The 27031-nt window shown below is 33.9% G+C and overlaps 1 protein-coding gene across 7 annotated transcripts in view; it reads right to left on the reverse strand.

Annotated features, from left to right (window-relative positions):
• MYO6 (myosin VI) overlaps positions 1-27031 on the reverse strand; it is a 146156-nt gene that overhangs the window by 48519 nt on the left and 70606 nt on the right. For all 7 annotated transcript variants that reach the window (XR_012919306.1, XM_012743150.3, XM_012743149.3 and 4 more), the window contains exons 4-14: positions 26558-26631; positions 24642-24771; positions 22597-22702; positions 19864-19919; positions 16433-16530; positions 15729-15893; positions 11748-11828; positions 8087-8267; positions 4448-4592; positions 2094-2251; positions 79-170 (exon numbers count right to left, since the gene is read on the reverse strand). Coding sequence is in view for 6 of the 7 variants with exons in the window: in XM_012743150.3 (XP_012598604.1) it covers positions 79-170; positions 2094-2251; positions 4448-4592; positions 8087-8267; positions 11748-11828; positions 15729-15893; positions 16433-16530; positions 19864-19919; positions 22597-22702; positions 24642-24771; positions 26558-26631 (1286 nt within the window). In the remaining variant the exon portion in view is untranslated. The remainder of the gene's footprint in view (positions 1-78; positions 171-2093; positions 2252-4447; positions 4593-8086; positions 8268-11747; positions 11829-15728; positions 15894-16432; positions 16531-19863; positions 19920-22596; positions 22703-24641; positions 24772-26557; positions 26632-27031) is intronic.

Below are 27031 nucleotides of genomic sequence, written 5' to 3' on the forward strand. Positions count from 1 at the left end.
AACTGCAGCATGTCTCTCCTCCTTGAAATTTAAAACAGCCTAACACAGATCTTAAGTTTAAAGTATAATGGCAATTACCTCCTTCAGAATCCTTTCATTAAAAAATTGTTGAAGTTTTTCATTGCAATAGTTGATGCAAAACTGTTCAAAACTGTTATGTTCAAAGTACTCTGAAAACATAAACCAGAACCAAGAATCATTATCAGATCAATTTCATATAATTTTATCATAGATAAAATGTTGTATTAATAGCTTATTTTTTAAATTAGGTCAAAAATATTAATTGTTCTACACTTTCCAAATGTTCTTATTTCGAGACATTAAATTTGAGGGGCAGGCCGGGCGCGGTGGCTCACGCCTGTAATCCTAGCTCTCTGGGAGGCCGAGGCGGGCGGATTGCTCGAGGTCGGGAGTTCGAAACCAGCCTGAGCAAGAGCGAGACCCCGTCTCTACTATAAATAGAAAGAAACTAATTGGCCAACTAATATATATAGAAAAAATTAGCCGGGCATGGTGGCTCATGCCTGTAGTCCCAGCTACATGGGAGGCTGAGACAGAAGGATCGCTTGAGCCCAGGAGTTTGAGGTTGCTGTGAGCTAGGCTGACGCCACAGCACTCACTCTAGCCTGGGCAACAAAGTGAGACTCTGTCTCAAAAAAAAAAAAAAAAAAAAAAATTTGAGGGGCATTAAAATTAAGTATTAAAAATACTCTGCTTCAATTGACAAAAAAGATGTTTGTTGCATGAGATAAATATTATATAGCAAAAACTATAAAATGTAAGCTACTTATAATAACCTTTTAAAGCACAGGCAGTAAAACAATCTAAAACACAAAAATGACTTAAAATGCAAGTGCTTTAGAAAACTTTTTTCCACATAATCTGTAAAATTACAGTTATCAAAAATGCTATGGATACTAATTTATTTCTAAAATCAGGAGATTATATTACATGCTGTAAAAGATCTATATTGCTCTAAAATTTTATGATTCTGTGTATACGTACGTTAGGTACGTTATGCTAAAACTAGCACAGACCAGGAAACAAATGTATATAGATTGTAAAATCTTAAGTTAGTGATGAGTGTTTCTCTACCTTTGAACCAAAGGTAATGATTTATTGTAAATTTTAAAATATATATCACATCAAAAGGAAAACTCTGTCTCTCCCAAAACATAAACACTTATACCTTCCCTTGGGAAAGGCAAACAAACCAGGAAGGAGGATGATACCACTTCTTCATAGCCAGAAAGTATGCACACATTGATAAAGACCAATGCAAATCCCACTGGATTTACGTCCAAGATTTTTACAACACAGTCATTCAGAACAAAGCAACATTAAGAAGCTGGTGACCCATTTAATTTCTGGTTGAATACCTCTACAGTTGTTCTCAACTATTTATCTTGATATTTTATTCATTAGATGGAAAATTAATTGAAAACAGCTATTTGTTGAAAATAGTAGTGAAGAAGTTTTACACAGTCATGAAGTTTTTTGGCCTATATGTTAAGTCAACGTATACCCAGCTCTACATGTTAGTTGATGGTTTTAGTGACTTTATTATACTTATTGATTATCTGTATTTCGTTACTGACCTTATCTTTTTTTTTTTAAGAGACCAGGTCTCACTCTGCCACCCAGACTGGAGTACAGTGGCATGATCATAGTTCACTGCAGCCTAAAACTCCTGGGCTTAAGCAATCTTCCTGCCTCAACCTTCTGAGTAGCTAGGATCACAGGTGTGAGCCACCATACCTGGCAACCTTATTATCTTTATTGATAACACTCAAGAGCTTTACTTTTATTTAGTTGAACTCATTTAAGAGTATAGTGATACCCTTAACTTAGTAATTTCAATCAACATGTTTTAATTTTAGCATTAGTGTGACCGAAACTAACCCCCATGAGTCTTTCCTTTGTTTTTTTAAAGCACTGGCTTCCTATTTAAGTCATATTATAAAATGCAGGTATGGATATATAATTGAAAATACATCAAGTGAAAGGTATTACAGAGTGAAAAGGGTTTTTGAATTTAACATGCTTGAAAAAACACCAAAGTAATATAAACTCATAAAAGAAATTATACTTACCAAACCCCGCAATATCTAGGACTCCAATAAAATAGGATGATGTTTCAAAAGGAAAACACTGATTTACTCTGTTCACTACATGATCAAAAAGATGGCTGTAGACTGTCTTTGCCAAGGCATCACGAGCATTGTTTGCTTGCTCCACTTTCAGAGGTACCCTGTAAAAGAAGATTATGCCAGTAAAATTTCTTTATGATAGTGTATACTGTAAAAATAATGCCAGACCCAAGGTCAAAGTATATTTGCATATATTCATTGTGAAAATAAAATAAATAGTTACCCAGGGTCATGTGTGAACAGGCACATATAAACACAGCTAAGTAGAAAACTACAAGAGAAGAACTAAAGGAGTTAACTAAAATTAGATTGAAAATCTATTATTAGGTAAAAGAACTTTAGGCTTAAAAAATCATTTTAACCTTAATTTATGCTTCACTTTATATGCTGAATATAGAAAAAATTATCTGGGCAAATAACCTTTTTTTTTTTTTTTTTTTTTTGAGACAGAGTCTCACTTTGTTGCCCAGGCTAGAGTGAGTGCCATGGCATCAGCCTAGCTCACAGCAACCTCAAACTCCTGGGCTCAAGTGATCCTGCTGCCTCAGCCTCCCACGTAGCTGGGACTACAGGCATGCACCACCATGCCTGGCTAATTTTTTCTATATACATTAGTTGGCCAATTAATTTCTTTCTATTTATAGTAAAGACAGGGTCTCGCTCTTGCTCAGGCTGGTTTCAAACTCCTGTCCTCGAGCCATCCGCCTGCCTCGGCCTCCCAGAGTGATAGGATTACAGGCGTGAGCCACTGCACCTGGCCTCGGCAAATAATCTTCTTTTTGATTTTATTTAAATGCAAAAGAAGTTTTGTTTAATTCAGGATAACTTTAAAGTCTGGTAACTTCTTTAGATTGTTTGGGAAAAAACGTTTACATCTTAAAATGTGAACTATCCAACTCTACTTTTTAATATAAATAACTGCATAGTGTAACAGTATTAGATGTTGCAAGTACAAATACATACCCATTGCACTCAAGAAAATTATACTCTGATGAAGAGAGACTGGCATAAAACGAAATTTCCAAGCACCATGCTAAATGCTACAACAAAGATAAGCATAGAGCACTATGAAAGCACCCAAAAAAAGGTCAAATTTGGAAGTAGCCTTGAAAGACATTCAGGTCAGCCTGATACTTGAATTCTCCCTAAATAGTGCATTTCCAACTTATTATTTCCTATAATGGAATCCTTTCCTAAAGTGAATTTTATGCAGGCACCCTGTCCATTGAATGCATAAAACAAACACTTTGCAACAAAGCAGAAATGGGGACATGGAGAAAACAATACCTGAGGACCACCCACCTGGAACCTTTATGGACCTTCCCTTGGGCCCCAGACATATCTCTAAGGAACCAAGCAACTGTAGGATACTGCTCTACAAACTCCTTCCAGAGTTTTGCTTTATAATAAGAATAATTTTGAATTAGCTTAGCAAAGAATCTGGTTAAGCATATCCTGCTAATGTTTCAAAAAGTATAAGAGGTACCCAATTTTCTGAGTGGCTAAAAGCTTTTCAAAAAAAATCTTAGTTTTACTTTATAGAAAATTTTTCTGATACATGTCATTAGAGCTTACTGCCTATCTTATTTAGCCAGGTAGAGAGGATCTGACCATCCCCCCCCCACTCCCTATGAAGATCTTGTGGTGCTTCAGAATGGTAAACCTGAGTACCAATTTTATTCTACAGTACCAAAACCAAAAATACATAAAATATAGGATATTGAGCCAAAAGTATACATACACCCAGGTACAATCTAGAATTTCACAGCTACTGATTTTAAAAATCTTGGCTAGGCCCTTATTTTCTTATCATGTGCAAGATTCTTCTAACTGAAGAATCCTAAAGGTAATGGAAGTTTCATTTGCTATTTTGCTTAAGTGAGTTCTGCTTAATAAAAGTTGTAGTACACACCATTTGCATGGGAAAATCACTTTGAAGCAAAATGATCTGTTGCCTAAGACAGTTAGATATTGATTTACAGTATCAGCTCCTATTTTCATAGTTGTACAAAAGTAAATCTCTCTCTTCCCATATAAATTCCAGATTTATGCCATCTAGAATATCTGTAAGGAACAACTTTAAAAGCTATGCTAAACCCTATTTATATGGTGGATTACTATAGTAAGATGCAAGAATTTTGATCTATCAAGCACAGGTTTTAGAACATTATAAATGAAAAGAATGAATTACACATAAAGATCAACTTTAAATCTCAGTGTTCTCAAAAAAAAAAAAGATTTTTCCTTGACAAACTGCAAGGCAGAATTTTTGCAGAGCAATGAGTTAAGGAACTTACTTTATAACTGTTCCTTTGGTGCCCCCTGCTGTTGTCAGCATGACTCGTGTGGTTAAACTTACTCGAAGATCATCTTGGTCCAAACCCAGTAACTCAGCACAGTATTCCAAAGACTGAGCAGATTTATTCTTCAGATTACAACCACCTAATGAAAATATATTTTAATTTGAAATTAATAAATGTCATATAAACCAGATTGTCAAGATCCATTTCCTCAAATTATACTTCACTTATATAAAACTATGAAATAGACAAGTCTTGTTTGTAACTCTTAAATCTATATTTTTACCATCCTTGACAGACACCCATATTGCTAAGGTCAACAGAAGACCCTCACTCTGGGAAGTCCATGGTATAGTCCTTTCAGCTCATCAATATTAAACTGCTACTGTTTCATTTTTTATGACTTTGTAAGTAAAACAGACTGATGATGTATTATAATCATTTATTAAATCTCTAGAGAAATACAGTATCTTATCATTAAAAATCATATGACTCTAGGAAACATTAAGCAGTATTTTCAGTGCTAATGTTGTAAGGCACTTTAGCAGGCCAGTTTGGATATAGATGTCTATGTACATGTGTATGTGTGTACATATACATGTACTCATGTTGCTAGGTAAGGAAGTAGAAGGTGAAGAGGCAATTGCTAATATCTGTGCAAGCTAAATAACCCTTATCTGAAATGCTTGGGACGAAAAGTATTTCAGACTTTGGATTTTTTCAGATTTTGGAACATCTGCATATACATAATGAGATATCATGGGATGGGACCCACGTCTAAACATGAAATACATTTATGTTCATATACACCTTATACACATTTACACTGCTGTCCAGTTTCTCCAACAGCTTGACTTTCTGTGCTACAGATAAACAAAAATGCTTCCTTTTTCTTATCACTGTTACCCAAGGGGTATCTGCAGGCCCCCCTGACATTTACAACAATATCTTTACACCACAGAGCAGAGGATAAGCAAAAAAGCACAATGAGTAATGCACACAGGTCTTGGCAGCATGTGGAAGTACTGTGAGGAACCTGCCATTGACACATCCAGCCTGTACATGTGCCATTTTATTACCTTTTGTGTTTGCTTGGGGGAACCTAGGAGTGTGAGGAAAAGATATGTCTCAGGTGAAAGGAGCTGGGAGGGTCATTTTTCCCTTGGGAATGCTAAATAAACTGTGCTGTGCACCTGTGTTTTCACTGTGACCTGTTATGTGAGGTCAGATGTGGAATTTTCCACTTGTGGTGTCTGTGCTCAAAAAGTTTCAAATTCTGGACCATTTCGGATTTCAAATTTTCAGATTAGGGTGCTCGACGTATACATCATGTCTATAGATTTGCCCCTATAGAGGCTGTTTTTAAAGTGTTACATACAAAAACAGTGTTCTGGTCTCTAGGCTGATCTGCCTCCACGACTACAACTCTGAACAAGTTACCTATTATCTCTGTGCTCAGTTTCCTCATCCATAAAATTTAGATAATAATTGTACCTACTTTTATATGATGGTTATGAAGTATAATAAAGTAACATATGTGAAGTGCTTAGAATAGTGGCTGGTACATAGTAATCTAATCACCATATAAAAAGTAACCATTATTTATCTTTATTTATAGTACAATATTAAAAATAATAAACATTTTACAAGTATTTTCAAAGATTAATGTTTATAAATGATTTATTCTAGGATTATCTAACCTCAAAACTACAAAGAATGTGTGAAAATTGTAATGAGCATTTTATTATGACAAATTAACAAACTAATAGACCAGTCTCTGAAAAAATATGAAAAATTAGATCTTATAATAAGTGGCTGGCAAGACAATTCATTGAGGATTCTAATTCATTAGAATTTTCCACATGCTCCCTTGATATAACAATGCTAGAGAGCAAATGAAATGTATGTTAACAGTCACTAAGCTTTCAAAATAAATTTTCTGATCCCTCTAAAAAACTAATAAATTTTTATGTATACTAAAAACATATCTAATTTTACTTGAATTTTTTTTTCATTTTAAACTGGAATTTGTATTTTAATTTTACTTTTTCATTGAAAGCACTTATAATGATTACTATATGCCAGGCACAAATATTCATATCATTTTACAAATATTTAATTTACTTCTCACAACGTGAGGCGGGGACCATTATTATCCCCAGTTCACAGCGAGGAAAGAGTTAAGTAAGTTCCTTGCCCAAGATCACACAAACAGGACATGGTGAAGCAGTCTGGTTCAAGAGCCTGTGGTCTTACCCACTACACTGTGTTGCATCTCTTGTTATTGATTTCGCAGCATCACAGAACATTAAATCTGAAAGTCATTAAGACTTTTTTTGTCTGCTCATTCACAGATCACAAATTTGAGTGAACTGGGGGCTGGAAGGGACAATTACCACAAGCCTGAGTTAGTGAGACAAGTGTAGAACCAGCTCTCACACCTACAACTTCATTAATAACCACATATATCACCTAACCTGTACACAGGTTCCACTTCTGGTAAAATGGAGATAATATCCCCTGTCTCATTATATTTATGATGTTTAGATATATTATGATGTTTATGATGAAACACAGAATATGAAGGGTCTTGTACATAAGACATTTTTTTTTTTAATATTCTTTGTTTTCCTTCCTTTTGTGCCGCTTCCCTACATGCAAACTATTCCTAGGGACTGTACCTTAAAAGCCTTTGTCTTGGATTATTTCACTTAGAAAATGCTCAGAGAGCCTCTGGGATCTGACAAGGAAGCTCATGGTATTGACTGCCACCTTAAATGTGACTGAGGTTTTTCTTAACTTATCCTTGGTATACAATTCTAAAATAATGTCTTAATGCAGGAGTTGACAATCTTTTTTTCTAAAGGGCAAAAGAGTAAATATTTTATGCTTTGTAGGACATACGGTGTCTGTCACAACCACTGAACTCTGCCACTGTAGCATGAAAGCTGGTATAGACAATATATAAATGAATGGGTGTGGCTGTGTTCCAATGACATTGTACTTACAAAAACAGACAGTGAGCCAACTTTAGCCCAGGGGCCATAGCTTGCCAATCCTTATATTCCTGGATCAAATTAGAATTATGCAAAGTCTTACAGTTTACATAGAGATTGAAAAACTAGAGCTGAAAAGTTGCTATCAGGCATTTAAATATTCTTTTCAATTTGGATAAAAATAAAAATGTTCATTTATTTTCATTTCTCATTAATAAAGTATATGGAGTTTTACATATTAAACTGCCCTAATTAACTGATCTAAATTTAGATCCATGAACCAGAAAAATTTCAAAAACACTTTACCAGATGACAGAGAATTAATCTGTTTACCTATTAGAAAAGTCCAATATTAGTTTGAAAATTTAACTGAATATGACCCAGGTAGTCAGTTACTTATCCTTCAAAAATGAAAGGTTTATTCCTCATCAGTATCACTGATTTGTTTGAAACAGCTCATAATAACTGATAATGAAGCATCCTTCATTTGGGAGGTTCACCATGTAACACAGTATGTCCTAGAAATTTCTCAAAAATTTTAACATACCTGCACATAAACAGATTCAATTTTCATATGACAAAGAAAGGATAGAAATACTATCTAATTTTGTCCCTCTTAAAAAACAAAACAAAAACAAACCTGAAGTGCTGCCGGCTTCCTCAAAATCAATATTTCCAAGGTGCAAGACACCAGCTACCACCCGGAAGAGATCAAGCTTTTCTTCATCATCCAAACCAATTTTTTTCATGGCTGTGCACATTCTAATAAAATCTCCATGGTCATCTAACAGTGGATCTTTCAAGGAACCTGCCTTAAGATACTACAAAATAAAAAGACATCAATTAACTGATCTTTACGTTATTTAAGTAGACTAAAACAACTATTTAACAGGTCCATTAATGCACTATATAACATGCAAAAATAAAATCTGTCAATGGAAAAACTTTAGCATTCTAACATTGAAAAACTGAATGAGTAGGTAAAGTGTTCACAGGATCTCTGTGTACTATTTCTTACTACATGTGAATCTACAATTATCTCAATAAAATTTTCAATTAAAAGAATGAAATTAAATGTTTTTAAATTAAATTACAATTTTCACTATAAAGTATTATAATGCTAGGATATTCCTTAAAGATATAAAGTGATGAGGGAATAATATCAGGAGTTGAAAAGAATTAACATCCACAAATCAAAAAGAACTGAGGGGCCAGGCGTGGTGGCTCACACCTATAATCCTAGCATTTGGGGAGGCCAAGGTGAGAGGATCAATTGAGGTCCGAAGTTCAAGACCAGCCTGAGCAAGAGCCAGACCCTGTATCTACTAAAAAAATAGAAAGAAATTAGTGGGACAACTATAATAGGAAAAAAATAGCAGGGGCATGGTGGTGCACGCCTGTAGTCTCAGCTACTCGAGAGGCTAAGGCAGGAAGATCACTTGAGCCTAGGAGTTTCAGGTTGCTGTGAGCTAGGTTGATGCCACGGCACTCTAGCTGGGCAACAGAGACTCTGTCACAAAACAAAACAAAACAAAACAACTGAAGTAATGACGAATATGTTAATTGATTTAATTATTCCACAATGTATACATATATCAAGGTGTTACATTGTTCCCCAATGTGTTGTATAAATATATATAATTTTTATTTGTCAATTAAAAATAAAGAAAGAAAAAAACAGGTAAAAACTGTTATAAAAATTTAATCTGACAATTAGCATAATACTTCTTTAGGTTAACTATCATCAATTTCACCTATATTAAATAGTAAATAATAGATAGGCTGATACAATTTTCATGGCCTGAGAATTATTTTTTTAACTTTTCTATATATTTGAGGTAAGGTGTATTAGTAAGCATTATGCTTACTCTAAAAATTTATGCAATTACTTAAAACATTTCAAAAAAAAAATGAAGAGAAAACATGTTTTCTCTCCTAAAAGAAGAACTTACATCTAAAGTATTCATTTGTTAGAACCTATAACAAACTCTGAAAAAAGGAAGAAGAAAATCAGGCCTGCAGAAATTAGAAGGAGTAACATAAAAGTTACTGGACACGGAAAGAATAAACTAGAAATTTTCCAGAACTTGAGTATGAAGAAGTCAAAACATTAGGGAACATAGCATCAGAATTAATTGGTCAATAAAGATGCCTCTAGAAGATGTTTTTTTTTTAACAGTAAACAAATGCTTTCCAGTTAAAGTTATAATTATCCTTCCACAAAATTCTTTGAAGTGTTCAATTATATGTGTATGAAATTTCTGGAAAATGTCTAGATAATAAAATTCAATTTTATTCTTAAAAGAAGCAAAAAAAAAAACAAAACAATCACATGCAGCCAAATTTAACAGAAAACACACATCATGCAGAATTTTTAGTCTTGCAATTGAATGCTTGCTTCATTTAAAAACTGTTTCTAATCAAAAGTTAATGAACATATTTGCTATATGGCAGACTAAAAATACTGCATTCTTCTAAAAATACACACAGCTTAAAGACATTCAAATATAATTAGGCAAAGAGTTTAATTAGTCAAAATGATCACCTCGTCCTCCTGATAAAGAAGACATAAAAAGCAATTTAAACATATTAATCCATTGTTCACTTATACAAACACACACAACACACTCTCTCAATAAATAATGTAAGTCCTGACAAAGTATGCTGACTCTAGAATCAGAAAGAGTATCATTTTCTTCTTTGGAGAGTACATACTGCTCTTGGAGAGTAAAGTCCAGTTTTCTTTCTTCTCTACTCAGTTTTTTCTATGTCAAAAGATCAAATTTATATTCTTTTTTTTCTCCTTTAGGACAGCTGCAATGTCCCACTAGGAAATGTCTCCAGTATCTTAGTGAAAAGAACACTTTTATATTTTGACATCTTAGAAAAATATAGTCTCAGCAAGACAAAGGAAGAGACTATAAATATTAATGTTGCTTCTTAAAGTCCCAACCAGGACTGTAACATAAAGTTTATGATTTGTAATTTGGAAATGTGTATCTAAAATAATACTTAAGGCTGGGCGCGGTGGCTCACGCCCGTAATCCTAGCACTCTGGGAGGCCGAGGCTGGAGGATTGTTCGAGGTCAGGAGTTCAAGACCAGCCTGAGCAAGAGCGAGACCTTACTCTAAATAGAAAGAAATTAATTGGCCAACTAATAGAAAAAATGAGCCGGGCATGGTGGCACATGCCTGTAGTCCCAGCTACTTGGGAGGCTGAGGCAGCAGGATTGCTTGAGCCTAGGAGTTTGAGGTTGCTGTGAGGTAGGCTGACACCATGGCACTCTAGCCTGGGCAACAAAGCAAGACTCTGTCTCAAAAAAAATGAAATAAAATAATACTTAAAATGTCAAAGTAAACAAAAATTAACTGTAGACTCATCCCAGAATTTGAAGTAATGGAAAATTTTATTTGCTTTCTGTTCCTTTATATGAATATATTAAAGACATAATTCATCTCACCCATTTTAAGAGGAGTCAAAAATATCTGGCTCTTCATGTAGGAGCATTAAAAACTGACTGCAATAAAAACTTGTTAAATTAAATACTCAATATAAATCTTTTAATAAAATTAACAAAGGCAATATTAACTAGTCCCTATCATTAATCTTTATTTGGCATTTCATAATTTAAGCATCTTGAATAAACAGAACTTAATATAACTTACTAAACATTGCACATTAAAATGTATAATGGTTATAAAATTTTGGATTAAGGATTTAATGTTTGTAAAATAATACTTAATGGTATAATTATATCTAATTACTCTTAGAAATATAATTTAGTGAGATCAATAAACAGAACTTTTCATATGATAGTAATATGATATTTTAAAGAGAAATACCATAATATATAAGCATCCTTTCACAAGAATGTTTAATCTAGTTATTGTCTACATCAAAGCTTACTTCAGCCTTGAAGCAGACAGTAAATTACAAAAGACATATACTTAATCCCAAGTGAGTAATATGAGCTAAGTTTTAAAAATGCTAGAAGAGAATATTTTTTAGTCAATTTAATACCTTCATACTTGGGAAGGTAAGAGAAGAGAGCAGTATGAGAGAGTAGGTATGAGAAAAGAGCAGTACATTGAGGCCCAATCACGAAGAACCAGAACCTGTTGCTTGTGCAGACACCAACAAAGGTATTAAGCATTACACTGAGAGAGAGACTTGAGTGAATACTTAAAATACAAACCTAAAAGGAGGAAATCTTCTTTGGGCTCCAAAATAAAAAATATATCTTTCGGCATGATTTTTTTTTTTTTGCATTAAAGATTTTAAGAAAAAAAGTCTACTATACCTCAGGACTTTTGCGGTTCTGTAAAATCTGTTTGTCGGTTTCTTTGTTAGCAAAGTATCTAGTGCAGCCTCGGTTTAAATACTATGACAAAAAAATTTAAAATATAATTAACATATGTGATCTACAGAGAAATAATATAGAAGAAAACACAACTTATCAAATAGTGGTAAACATAAAGAATTTCCAAATATAACTTGAATAATGTTTAATCTCTTAATTAAAACAATACTTCTATATTTTGTAGACATTTTATTCCTACTAACTGAACCGATGTTAAAAATCCTAATCCCTGAAAGCAGATGAAATGATTAAAATAAAAATCAATGCCATAAAGGTTAGCTATTTTTTAAAGGGCAACAATTTTATATCTTCTCAGTATCAAATATTTTTTAAAAAGACAATCCAAAAAACAAGTATTAGAGATAATGAAAACTCACCTTCCTACTTAATATGAAGTGTCTCAAATAAGGACCCATACTGTGGTTTAATATTTCAAGTAATATTTTAAATTCTGAATAAATAAGAAACATCCTTGATTTTTCTTAATTTCTGATTTTTAGAGTTACTTCCTGAAAACATGCCTTTCACAGTTACTGACGGTTAACAATGACTAAACAGAAATTACAATACTTATTTTATGAATCAAATAATTTCAGCTTTTCTTATCTCAATGAGTGACTTTGCTTCACAGAGCCTTCTAAAAGCTAAGTGTTTTCAAAACGCAGAAGGGAAGCAGAAGAAATTAATATAGTGGTCTCAAAGAGAATCTATTACTGCACAATTAGGAAGAAGTCAGGCAGGAAGTACACAGAGAACAGGATGGAAATTTTTTTAAACATCTAGATCAGCTCATGATTCCACTGTATCAACTTCCATGAATTCCAAAATTAAATATAGTACATTATATATACACTGAGAAAAAATTTATAGTAAATTTGAATGATTAGGGGATAAATTAATATTTGAAATAATTAATACATCTATCACCCCCCCCTCCATTATAATGAAATACTAAAGTACAGTATAACTGGACAATGATAAGCAGAGTTTTTCTTCTACCCTACAATCTGTGGTGAAAAAATAAAAGAGAAGGGAAAAGGGATGATGCTGGTAAGCATTTTCAGAAAAGAGCTCTTTTACTTAGTAGGATAAGAGGAGCTAACACATACGGAGACAAAACAAACATTTTCTTTGTTACCAAGTGTTTTATCTCCCTACTCCCACTGCTTTGTCAAATATTTAGCTTTTGGTCAGCTGGACTTAATATTAAAACCTAGAAAAGATACTTCTTTCTTCCAACTTTTATATAACTAGAACACTATAGCTATTCCTGCCATCCACTCTTATTCTATCCAAGCTTTCTTTAAATAGAAGGATCTTTGCAAGACTATAGCAAATGCTTTCATTAAACATGTGCAAAAATATGTGAAAAGTTTAAATAATGCAAGCATTTTAAACCATTTATATTTCTAAAATATATGTGTAGTTAATAAAAATGTTTTCAAACAGATATATCTACATAATTACTTACATACTGATTACTACAGAGTAGTGACCAAAAAATTAAGCAATTTCAGAAGTTTTCAACCTAATACAGGGTTCTCCTTTGTTTTTATAACCTGATCTATGAGTGTCAACTGGAGAGATAAACTGTTGAAAAATCTGATGAAATTAACCAATACGCTTTCAAATCATTTTAAAGCAGAATCGCTTGGGGAAGGGGATATAGGAGTGTGTGTGTGTGCATACACATGACAGGAATATAGACATACGTAATGCTGTTCCCCTATTCTCACTTTTACCACCAGTAGGACTCTTTACTGAGAAAGGAAATCATGCCTCCTGGTTCACACCAGAGGCAGGAAACCCTCTGACCTGATAAATTTTAGTAGCTGCCCTTTCGGGATGCCTGCCATTGTGCCTGGAAAGGCTGTACATCGCGAGACACAGAAATACTATGTTCCTAAGATTCCACGCAGAAAGAAATGCTAGATTAAGACCAGAACAGTCACATCCCTTTCTCATCAACTAATTGTTAACAAAACCACGTCATCATCATATTTCATATGATTCACAGAAATTTATATTCCTTTTCTTAAAACCGTAATAAAGAAATGCCTCTTCTACTTTTGCGAAGATAATATGGGCAACTAACTTCAAATTCCAGTTAATTTGGAGGGTTCTAGAGAAGGTTGAACATTTTAGAAATATATAAATAGATGCATTTATAAAGGATTTTAGGATGATAATGTTTTAAAATTCCTAAATACACATTAAAAGAATCTGTTTGAAACATGAGAAGCTGTCTGAAAAACAAATGCACGAGCGTGCACACACACACACACACACACACACACACACAGAGCAATGAGAAATATGTACATCATGATTCTCCAATGGAAGATTTCTGCCCTAAGAAGACTAACTGAATCATGTGAGGAACGTTATATACCAGTACAAGAACATTTTTTTTTTTTTGCTAAGAATTTGTAAATTATGTTAACCAGCCCCAGTTGCCACTTCTTGAAACTCTACACCCTTGGCTTGTGATTCTCAGCACTCCCTATACTACTCTCACAACTCCAATTGTGCTTGCTTTCTTGGGTACCTCTTCATCTATTCATCCCCATCAACTCCAGTTTGGATCCTGGCACATGCTTCTCTATGTTATGCCATCTCTCTGGACAATCTCACCTCTTCACTGCCACTGTTTTACTATCACTTCCCAAACTCTATCTCTAGCATGCTCCAAGGTGCTGATCTTTGGACTGGTATACCCAACTATCTCCCGAACGTCTCCACTTAGATAATCCATAAGCTCAAAAGTGAACTCATCATATGTGCCACAAACCTTACACCTCACCTCAGTAATGGTATTTACATCCACCCAATAACCCTAATCAGATTTTTGAAAATTATTCTAGACTCCTTTTTTTTTCCTAACATATTCAGTCTCCAAGTCCTACCAATTGTATCTCCTAATATTTCACATATTCCCTCCTCTGTAACTCTGCCATTGCTAAACCTGAAAAGGCACTTTAGAAACCCTTACTTTAACTATAGCTATAGGTTCCCAACCAGTCAACGTATGGCTTCAATTGCTATCCATTCAATCCGCTACCCTTTGAAAGCCATTCTCCATATGAAAGCCAAAGAAAAGCAAAGATCTGATATCTAACTCCCTACCTAACGCCCTTCAATAGCTCCTTAAGGCAGACCACTCTCCAGCCTCATCTCCCACTACTTCCTGCCTTGCCCTTTACAGTGTTTCTTGCCTTTCTTTCTTCATCTTTTTGCACATACCAGGAATACCCTTTGCATCTTTCTGTGTCTGGTTAACACTTGAAACTCCTTCAGGATTCTGATCAAGCAATCAATTCCTCCGGTAAACCTTTCCAAAACCTCGGGATGCTACAATGTTCTATGTATATTTCATTCTTATTATTCGGCATGTCAGTCAGACTGAGTGTTCACGTGCACACACGTGTGTATGTTTGCGTGTGTTTCCCACAAAATACAAAGTTGCTCAGGAGCAGAGACTGTGTCTTATTTATATTTTTAATCCTGGCACAATGCGCAGTACCCAGTGGCCAACCAATAAATGCTTGTTGTTGAATTAAGAAATATAATCTTATTAATATTAATATTAATTCAGTGGTCCAACTCTGTTACAGATAAATCAAAGGTGACTTTAAAGCTAATATTAAGGAATTATTATTTCCAATTGAGTTTAAATTAATAGAGGTTTAACATCTATCCTTTTACCTATCCCATTATGTACTGCCTCATATAGTATTATATTATAAACTCAACAGTAAACCTTAATAGAGATCTCCTCAGTACAGCAGTCATGCTAACATGTTATACTTGATTTAATGTAAGTTATATATACAAACTAGACATCAAAATTCACTAGAATTTTAGAATTAAAGGCAATTCAATTTGCAAAAATTGTATGAAATTTCTTTTTATCCAACCTACCCGAAAATTATCTGGGGAGCTCAAATGAAGTTTTTCCCTAATATCTTCAGAAGCACCAGCACATAACCTATAAAAGATATGATAATTCCTTTCCTCTTTGCCTTGAACACAGATCCTGGATTTCTCTAGGAGATAATGTGAAACAAATCCTCCAACAACTGAACTCTAGAAAAAAAAAAATTAGAGAAAATACATGTATGCATTTAAAGTCTTAAAATATAACTTACCAATATTAAATTATTTACTTTTCTAATAAACATTTATCTATCAAAGAGGTTATAATATTCACCAAATTAAGGGGGGAAAGCAGATAACTAAATGTAAACTTAGAGTATTTGTAACAGTCATCCTCCATTTGAAACATCCTCATTAAGTCTCTACCCAGACACTTTTAAGTTTTGAGTCTTTGTAGAATGAGAATTGACTTTGCACTATGCCTCAGTGCAGGTGTTAGAAGGTCTTCCAAGAAGACGAGGTATATGGTAATACTCAATGCTGAAGTCAAATCCAATATTTGTGTAATAAATTATAGGGGAGCTTTTGAATAGTCATAGTGAACATATATATTCTCCTAACCACCTAAGTAACAAAGAAACTTAAAGGGATTTACCATAAGTTCGAGTACAGTACCAATTCTATCAAAACCCTTGTATTTTTCACAAACACTCTCCAAATCTACCATCCCAAAACTCACTCTCACTTACCTTTTCATTGAAATGTATTTCCACAAATTTTCCAAATCTACTGCTATTATTGTTACGAACAGTTTTTGCATTTCCAAAGGCTTCTAAGAGTGGGTTAGCTATTGAGAAACAAACAAAAATATTCCATCAAAAAACCAGCATGAAGGAAAATTATAAAACAATATTCATAGTATATACCCATTTGTTAATAAGTATATATGGCTAAAAATGTTATAAAAATATTAACATGCAAGAATCCATATGTAATGTCAAATTCCACAAATAGTTATTATTTACCCACTATGTTCAGGCACAATTCAGGTGCAGAAGATGGAAAAATTACTCAAAATATATAAAAAAGAAAATATAAATGTTATGAAAAAGACTAACTTTTAAAAAGTCACTAGGTCACAAAATTTGTAACTCAACTTTAAAAATTACTCCCTAAGAATTTTAAGGTTTTAACAAGTACATCAGCCCTATAAGAGTACTGAGAAAATAGATAGAACTATAAACTTCTTATGGCAAAATAAAGGCGAAAAAGCTAGTACCTGACTTACTTTTCTAAAATACATTACATATTAACATAACCTCCAGATTTAACATTTTTACATGCACATCCAATGAAATTTAACAAATTAAGGGTTTTATAGAGTTACCTAAGAAAGGCTTTCAGAATAACAATTTTAAAATCCCAGAGAATGTAACATTTTAATTGTTATTTTGTAATCTCTCTCTTTATAACACACACACATATCGTGATTAGATAAGGATTAATAGTCTATTCTTTTTTATTATAAAATTTTATGATAAATAATACTTGTACACATTTATGGGAAACACATTTCTTTACATACACAGAATATGTAATGATCGAGTCAGAATATTTAGAATATTGCATCCCCATGAGCATTTATCATTTCTATGTATTGAAAACATGTCGAGTCCTCACTTCTAGCTGTTTTGAAATGTACAATATATTGTTGTTAATCATAGTCACCCTACTCTATCAAACATTAGAACTTACTCCTTCTATTGAACTCCACGTCTGTACCTATTAACTAACCTCCCTTTAACCCTGCCCATCTCCCCGCAACATGCAACCACATCCTTTCCAGGCTCTGATAACTACCATTCTATAGAATCTATTCCTGTACTCATCAAAGTCTCAACTATAAATATACCAGATTAGTGTTAATCTTACATATTCTCCATCAACAATCTCAAAGTCTTTCATAATGTTTGTTAGAATATTTATTATGAAGCCTTCTGAAGTCCATTTCTCTTATTCTATCCACAGGAAAAAGTTAAACTAGTCTCCAAACCCTTTTAAAGATCATTCCCCAGCTATTTATTTCAGTTGCCACAATAAATAAGAAACCATTAAAACTAAAAGAAATGTTAGCATGTATTTCCTCACTTTTTGGACGGGCAAGAAAACTGAGGCCAACAAGGTCTACTGACTCAGATGGCCACACGACTGGCTGTTAACAAAACTCAATAGCAGGTCCCCCCAACTCCCTTCTGATGATCAACCAGTTTGTGCTGAAGAATTTAATATAAGTGAAACAAAAAGAGGATAAGAATTATCCAAAAGAGGATAAGAAATTCTCCATCAGAAAATCATATTAATGTCATTAATAAAATACTCATTCCAAAACCAACAACCAAATTTCCATTAAGGATGGCATCAAAAGATTTAAGAAAAACTTAAATCCCTTTAAGTTTTTCTGTTACTTACTATGACCTTTCAGTCACTTCTACTATTCTCCATTAGCAGGCTACAGAAACATTTGAAATAATACTTTCCAACTTTTCTTAACTATAACATACTACATACTCCACAGCATGTTACCATGGAAGAAACTGGGCTTATATCCAATTCACAAGCAAGTTTGTACCTCAAGTAAGCAAATCGGAATACTTATTAGTCTTTTCTTCAGTTAACCAATGATTTGTTCTTTTTATTAATTTATTTCATTTTTAAGGATAATTCCCTCAATAAAGTAAAGTACTTTACTGTGAATAAAGCATTATTTATAAGATCCTCATACCTGGGTGTGTCATAAAAATCACAGCGAGAAATGTTAATAAAGCTAGAAAATTCTTTATATTAAAAAACATGAAAAATTTTATTGATATATAACTTTAAAAATATTTATTAGAGTTGGATTTAGATTCATCTAATGCATATTTTATAGAGTTGTGGAAAATGCATATAAAATGTGCTACTATGATCTAGCAAAATGCATAAATATAGAAGTTCCCTAATAAATTTTTGTTCAAATAAAATTTTCCTTTAAAATATCTAAATAGCATTAAAGTATGCATTTAGTATTACATGTGGTTATGATACCTGGGTTTATATCTCATTTCCTCAACTGATGAACTATATATGATCTTCAGTAAGTTACTAAAACTCTTATTACCACCTCAGTTTTTCTCCTCTAAAGTGGGGATAAAATAATACCTACTTTATTCTATGAAGATTTAAATTAGAGAACAGATTTTACCAAATCAGACAATGCCTATTATATCACACATGTTAATAGCACCATCATTACTAAAATACTTACTAGTACCTAGTGGAAGAAAGTTAGGAAGGGGAAAAGAGAAAAAGAGTGTCCAGAGGGGCCTAAAACAGGTCACAGAACTACAAGGAGACCAACAGGACTAAAGCATAAGGAGTCAGAAGAAACATGACTCAAGATTAGATCTCAGAAGAGGCAGGAATCAGACCACAAAGTGCACTCACTGTAGGTGAAGTTACAGATTTGGGGCATTATCTTGAGAGCAATATGAAGCCATTAAAAGATTTAAAGCAAAAAAGATCAATCCAACTTCCATACAGAGACTGGATTAAGGAGAAGCAAGAATATAAGTGTGGAGTCTATGATGTAGGAGGGCAGGTACAGATTCCACATAATGGTAGCCTAGACCAGCAGTCTCCTAAAGGAGGCACAAGAAGACTTTCTAAGGGGGTATACAGAATGGAAAGCTTAAGGAAATCGGTTTACACACTCTTGCCTTCCAAGTATACCCTTCCATTAAAATGATTTCTCCAAAAAAACACCTTTAATACCAAATAACACTTCCTCCTCTTTCCTTCTTTACGAAAAACAAAAAGTCCACAAAATAAAAAGAAAGTCAGAAAGCTGCCTGTATTTCTTTCATTCAGTATTCAATAGATATTTATCCTATATACCAGGCACTACCCTGTGGGTTTGGAATATAAAACAAAAATCCCTGCCTTCTTGTGCTTTTTTGGATTGGAGGTAGGAGAAGATATCATAGACATTAAGTAAATGAGAAGATGATATCTAAGCAAAGATTTCTAGGAGGTGGGAGAGTCTTTTGCATGTCTGAGAGAAGAACATTCTAGACCACTAAAAGGATTCTTGTAAGTTAATTTCACTACACGCCTAACAATAGAAAGTAAAAATTAACAATACCTTCAACAATTCTATCATCAATATCTTGACCTGTTCCATAGGATTCAGTCAGGTATCTATTTAAAATATAAGATTAAAAAATGTAGATGACAACATTGCACACAATATAATTTTAATATTATTTAACACATGTAAAACTGAAACCTAAAGGATCATTAGAACTGTTTGTTGAAAAATTACAAATTTATGTTTAGATACAAACTATTTTTTATAGGTTTTAAAATTTATTTAAAATTGTATTGGATTGCCTTTAACATCTAAATCAACATTATTTTTTAAAACTCTTTTTAGAAATATTCTGATTTTAATCAACTATTTAAATATATCATACATATATGGGAATATGGGACTACATGGCATATTCAACTACATGAGATTCCAAAGCCTTTTGTGACAGTCTATTAATTCAGTCTTTATGGCTACAGAAAATAAAGCAATTTGCCACTGAACAACAAGGAAGTTATCACACTTCATGTTGTTACGCTGAAAGATAAAACACAATAGAACAACTATTTCCCTGGCACATTTCAAAACAAAGAATAATCTTTGATTTACAATATAAGTTTATATTATAAGTTTACAATTTCTTAGCTTTTTATTCATTTTCATATATTAACAATAGATTCACCATATTACTACTACATACAGGAGAGAAAGAATAAGAAATTGAGCCACTGAGAAGTCCAAGAGTATTGAAAAGCATTCATTTAACCAGAATAGCATATATATAACAGCCATTAACAAACTCTTCAATTGTTTTTTTCTTTTTTAGAGACAGGGTCTCGCTCTTTAGCCCAGACTAGAGTACAGTGGCATGATCATGGCTCATTGCAGACTTCAACTCCTGGGCTCAATCAAGCGATTTTCCTGCCTTAGGAACTAGCTGGGAACTAACTAGCTTAGGACTAGCTGGGTTTATAGGCATGCACCACCAGGCCTGGCTAATATATATATATTTGTGTGGGGAGGGTCAAGGTCTTGCTATGTTGCCCAGGTTGGTCTCAAACTCCTGGCCTCTGCCTCCCAAAGCACTTCAATTGGTTTTAAATAAGTAACTCCCAATGGCATACATATTTACATAATGGATAGCAAAATTTCAAAAAGGGTCTCACCACATGGCAATCAACTAAGAACTTCAACACAGTAGGAACAACACTGGTGAATGCGCTGGTCCTAGCAATAGTTTAACCATTAGACTTAACTTCCCTGGGTATGTAAATTAAAAGAACTAAACCAGGCGTCCTCAAACTACGGCCCGCGGGCCACATGCAAGTGTTTTTGCCCGTTTGTATTTTTACTTCAAAATAAGATATGTGCACTGTGCATAGGAATTTGTTCACAGTTTTTTTTAAACTATAGTCCGGCCCTCCAACGGTCTAAGGGACAGTGAACTGGCCCCCTGTTTAAAAAGTCTGAGGACCCCTGAACTAAACTATAATGAATGTTATGATTCCTTCCATTTATAAAATGCTATGATTTTAAACAAAATGTAGAGTTCAATTTAATGGCAGCAAAGGGGACACACTGGAAGGAGGGCTGTGTAGAGCAGAAATAAGGCAGACAACCATCAAAAGCTTAATGTAAAAAATGGTTTCAACCATAACAACAGCAGATATACTGAGAATGGAATGTCAATGGTGGATTTCGAAGGAACAGCTCTAGATTTCCCTTTGCCCAACCAGTACTAGTATCCTCCAGGATCCTCATGTGATTAACAGGTCAGAGCTGGCTTTCAACAATCTGTAGATTAGCTGCCATACAAGGTGTCTGTTTCTTAAAATGGATAGAGCCCACCATTCCAAACTATGTCATAAAGTATGCCAAGGTATTAAAAGTCAACCTGCTCAAATTCTCAAAGAAATATTTGCATACCCATGTTTTTTTGTTTGTTTGTTAAGACAGAGCCTTGCTTTGTTGCCCAGGCTAGAGTGAGTGCCGTGGCGTCAGCCCAGCTCACAGCAACCCCAAACTCCTGGGCTCAAGCCACCCTGCTGCCTTAGCCTCCCAAGTAGCTGGGACTACAGGCATGCGCCACCACGCCCAGGTAATTTTTTCTACATATATTAGTTGGCCAATTAATTTCTTTCTATTTATAGTAGAGACGGGGTCTCGCTCTTGCTCAGGCTGGTTTTGAACTCCTGACCTCAAGCAATCCACCCGCCTCAGCCTCCCAGAGTGCTAGGATTACAGGTGTGAGCCACTGTGCCTGGTCTGCATACCCATGTTTATAACAGCACTATTTACAATAGCCAAGAGGTATAAGCAACCCAAGAGTCCATCAACAAACGTCTGGATAAACAAAGAGTGACATATATACTTACAGTGGAATATTATCCAGCCTTAAAAAGGAAAGAAATTCTGACATACTACAACATGGATAAATCTTAAGTTGAGCTAAACGAAATAAGCCAGTCAGAGAAAGACAAATACTGCATGATTCCACTTATATGAGGCATCCAGGATAGTAAAATTCATAGAAACAGATGGTAGAATGGTGGTTGCCAGGGACTTGGGGAGTGGAGAAATAGAGGCTATTGTTGAATGTGTATAAGTTTCAGTTTTGCAAGATGAAAAGTCCTGGAGTTGGGTGCACAACATGAACATACTTAACACTACAAAACTGTATACTTAAAAATGGTTAATTTGATGAATTTTACGTTACACATTTTTTACCAAAAAAAAAAAAAAAAAAGTCAATCTGTTCAAAATATTTCAGGTTACTTGAATATGTACCTTAGAACAAATTTTGTATTTTCTGTCTTGCCAGCTCCTGATTCTCCAGATACAATGATAGACTGACTCATCTTGAGCACCTTCATGTCTCGAAAAGCCTTATCAGCTAGGGTCAAAAAAACCATGTTAATGATGAATATATTAAATATAAAGTTATTAAATGATAGTTCACTTTAGGAACGCCTGCTCTTAAAAATAAAAATGTGTGTTTATAGTTAATGAATTTTTAAAATAAAATCATTCAAAAGTGTTCAAAATATTTCTAAAAGTATTTACTTTCAATGTTCTATCTTCTTGTCGCAATAGCTAAGTAATATGAAATCCAAATAAACAACTATTAAACTTGTGCTAGAATGTCTCCATAATTATGAGTTATGGCTCAGCTCTCCCTAATACCAAAGCAGATCTGCAGAGGGATAAAAAATGCTCAGTATGCATAACTAATAAAGTCCCCAGTGAAAAGCAAGCAGTAATAAGCTTCCAATTAAGAAATCTGGCAACCAAAAATTCTGCTGGAGAAAAAAATACATAATTACAAAATAAATCTGTGGGGGGTTTCCCCATAATACTACTATTAAATTTAAACATCTTATATAATCTATCAGCATTTCAAAGATAGGCAAAATTAACTATTTTAAATTTCCTACATTTGTCATTATTTATACATATAATTTTTAACAAACTTCATTAAACTCTAACAATTTAGACTATAAAGTATCTTAAATTTTAAGACTACAGAGAACAAGTTGAAAACAATTTTATGCTGTTACAGCAGTCTCAAAGTAAAACAATCTTAATTCAAAATTAGCACCGGACGAATCCGGCTTCTATAAGACTATTTTTCATCTCAGACCGTGTGCTACCCATATCCATAAAGAAGGCTTTTACTCTAACGGGAGAATGCAAATCATATGCAAGAGTACACACATCCCTCACATCCCTTTGTCCAATTTATTAGCAACCTGTTCTATCTCCTTTAATGGAATCATTACAAACACTTTTATCTCTTTAGCAGTAAAAGGCTAAAAATAAAAACTGGTTTATTTACATTTCAAATACATAACTTCTCTCCAGTGATGAGCTTGCTCACATTCAGGTTCTAAGAATTGGGCACCATTTTGTAAGCTGATAAAAAACATACTGATGCTCATCAGAGCTTCTTAGAATAAGAAGTAAATTTGCTGCTGCCCTGCATGTAGCTGACATATTTACTCTGCCTGGGAGTATACACAGCACACAGGGCAACCAAACCTGAAAGTGAAGCGCACTTAGGCCAAAACACAAGCATGACAGGAAAGCCCAAAGAGAAACAGACTGCACTAAGAACCAGCACCACACTTGCCAGTTAGCTACTGGTTGCATCTGGATGCAAAGGGTTATCTAACATCTCTGTGCTTGGTGAGGAGAAGGGTAATTTTTAATTCTGATTAAATAACTCCATCTCTCTGTGCCTCAGAGCTGGAGAGCTTCAAGGTGAGAGAGAGGCTAAGAAGAGCAGAGACAGACACACACTACTGTCTTCTCACAAAGATTCTCCAGTGGTATGAAGCATATACCAATTTCAGCCTTTTACTTTTGTAAAGCCCTGATGCAAGATGATGCACAGAAGTCTGCTCTTACAGCTCAAATCTAGCTCTTGTAACCTGCTCCCAAGTGATGAGCTGGGAAGAAAGGAAGGCCTGGACCTCAAAACCATGAAAGAGGACACTTTTAAGATGAAGCTTCTCACATTGAAGAGTCAGTGAGTACCATTAGGTCAGGTTTTATCATGTCCTACTTTCAACTGGGCAAATATGCCTAAGAGGACACAGGCATTAACAAAGATAATGATGTATGACTATGCCATGAGTTGGCTGCAAAAGTATTTTTCCCCACCCTGTGTAAAATACCTACTCCTAACTAAATGTTGATACACCCAAGATGCATACAGGTCCTCCAAAATATATATTCAATTCATGCTATCTTTTATTAATCCAGAAGAAAAACTAAGTAAATTTGTACAATATAAGGAAAGACAAGAATTAAAACACAACTAAATCATTTACCAATTGCAAAGACATGAGGTGGCATTGTCCCAAGTGATTTTCCTTGATACGATTTTATTGTTTCTGAAGAATATATTTTAGGTATGTCAAAATACGGGTTCACTGCAATCAGAATGTTGGCGACATATGTCTATATAAGAAAAGCACAAACATAAAATTTTCCAATTAATATTTTCATTTAAAGCTAAACAAGGCTTACAGGAGAAAGAAATAAAATACAGCATATTTCAATTCCCTAAATAACCAGGTTTCCCAAATCAGCCCTAAATATTCCCTGATCTCTACAGGACCCATATTTCTCCCAACTCTTAAATATTTGTATCTTCTCACTGGTAGGCATCTCAAAGTCAGCATATACAAAGCCAGGATTCTCTCTTCCCACCTACCTCTGACTCAAAGAAAATATTCTCCTCCCATGTGCTTTCCCAGGTGCATGGCATCACCACAGACAGAGATCTGAGTCTCTAGCATGTCTCACTGAGGCTGCTTCTGTCAACTCTACTTACGAAATTTACTCCCATAGTTGTATTCTGAGAGATGAATTTTGGTCATCTATATTCCTCACCTACTTTATTCATCCCACTACTGCAGAGTTTAATATTGCTCGTGGGACCCTCTAGGCCTGTCCCCATCACTGACTGCCAAGGACTGATTTAGTTCGGAGATGACCATTAGGTCCTAGATTTCCGCAAAACAACATATGCTAACCGCTGCCTGGAACATTGACAGATTAAATGTTTAATGACAACTTAAGCTTGCTTTTAAGTTTGGAATTCAGCACACACAAGATGCTCAATATGAGTCAGCTGATTGAGGGAATTTTGCTTCTAAATATATTTCTAATCACGAATAGACATTTAAACCTAAATATAGCCTTTAGTTGTTGGGTTTTTTTTTAAATCAAGGAGAAAAGTGAAGTATTAAGACTGTATATAATTGGAAGATGGCAAGTAAACTCTTTTGGAATAGACTAGATTAGTCCTATTTCCCAGCTGTCACTACTTAGACAGATGGCAAAGACTAAATGTAATTTAGTCAGAATTAAGTAAGTACAATTAGGCAAATTGATAGTGATATAAAAGATTAAGACTGTCATTTGATCTAGTAAGTGTCAAAGAAGCCATGTGTTTTCTTCGTTCAAAAATAATGAAGAGTTCATCTTTATAACAGGAGAACTAAGTGAGGTAATTTATCTCTAGCCAACAAAGGAATCTATGACTAGGTCTTATTAGAATAAAATCTCATATATGCCCAGTGAATTATATTAATAATTTTAAAATACTAGTTAAGTATCCATCTGAATGATTTGGTACAAACTCTGACTATTCACATTGAAAACATTGTCTTTAATTTTTTAATGTTCTAGACTTTTAAAATAGGGTCTAATGAAATATTGTAACTATCTAGGCTCTATGATCAGCATTTCTGTGTTCTTGATATTTCCTCAGTTACTGCCTTCTATTCTAATTTACATTTTTTCCTCATTCAAATTTTTAATTTCAATATATATTTCTTTACACTCTCTGCAGCACAATGTAGAAAGTGAATTAATTACACAGATCTACAGACATATACCAAAAATAAGAAATCAAAACACAAAATAATTATAGTGTTTTTTAAAATACTCAAATTGGATATTTTTAATATTTTAAAAGATATTAGGTGATTCTCTGAATTCATTATTTCATTCCAAAAGTATTTATTAAGTCTCTACTAGGTACCAGGCACGCTGTCAGCTCTGGAGTTTGAGGAGTATATTAGAAAAAAATCCTTGTACTCATGGAACTCACACTCTATTCAACAAACTCAGATCTGGCATGATTTTCTGTTAGAAAATTTCAAGACTGACAAAATCAAACAGTATCATGTAAAATAATTATCCTCACAAAAATTCAAACCATAGGTAAAATACTTACATAGATTCTGTCTTTACTATATCGAACTTTGATATTATGGAGGAGTGTGGCTTCATTTAAATACATTAATGAACCTAAAACATAAAATGTGTAAGTTATTAGATAATGGAAGGAAAAAGTAAAATAAAACAATACTATCTTAATTTGAATCACTTTGATCCAACCTAAAATTCACCTGTTAGGTTATATTTAATTCCATCTTTTTAAAAGCCTGGTCCATGTAAACCCCAGAGGCTGATTTAAACTATATCCAGGTTACATTATGTGTTATGGTGATACTTTAGTTTCCAACTAGGGGAGTATAACTGGTGAGTACCACTGAGTATACATTGACGAAGGTTGGTGAAGAAGTACAATTCAAGTGGAAAGAAAGTACTACTACAGATAGCTCTGACATTAGTATACTTCTGACACAACAAAGTGATGAAACTGATCCAGTCTGATACTTATAATTTTACAAATAAAATACAGAAG

The sequence above is a fragment of the Microcebus murinus genome, chromosome 5 (assembly GCF_040939455.1).
Source record: "Microcebus murinus isolate Inina chromosome 5, M.murinus_Inina_mat1.0, whole genome shotgun sequence".
NCBI classification, from domain to species: Eukaryota; Metazoa; Chordata; class Mammalia; order Primates; family Cheirogaleidae; genus Microcebus; species Microcebus murinus.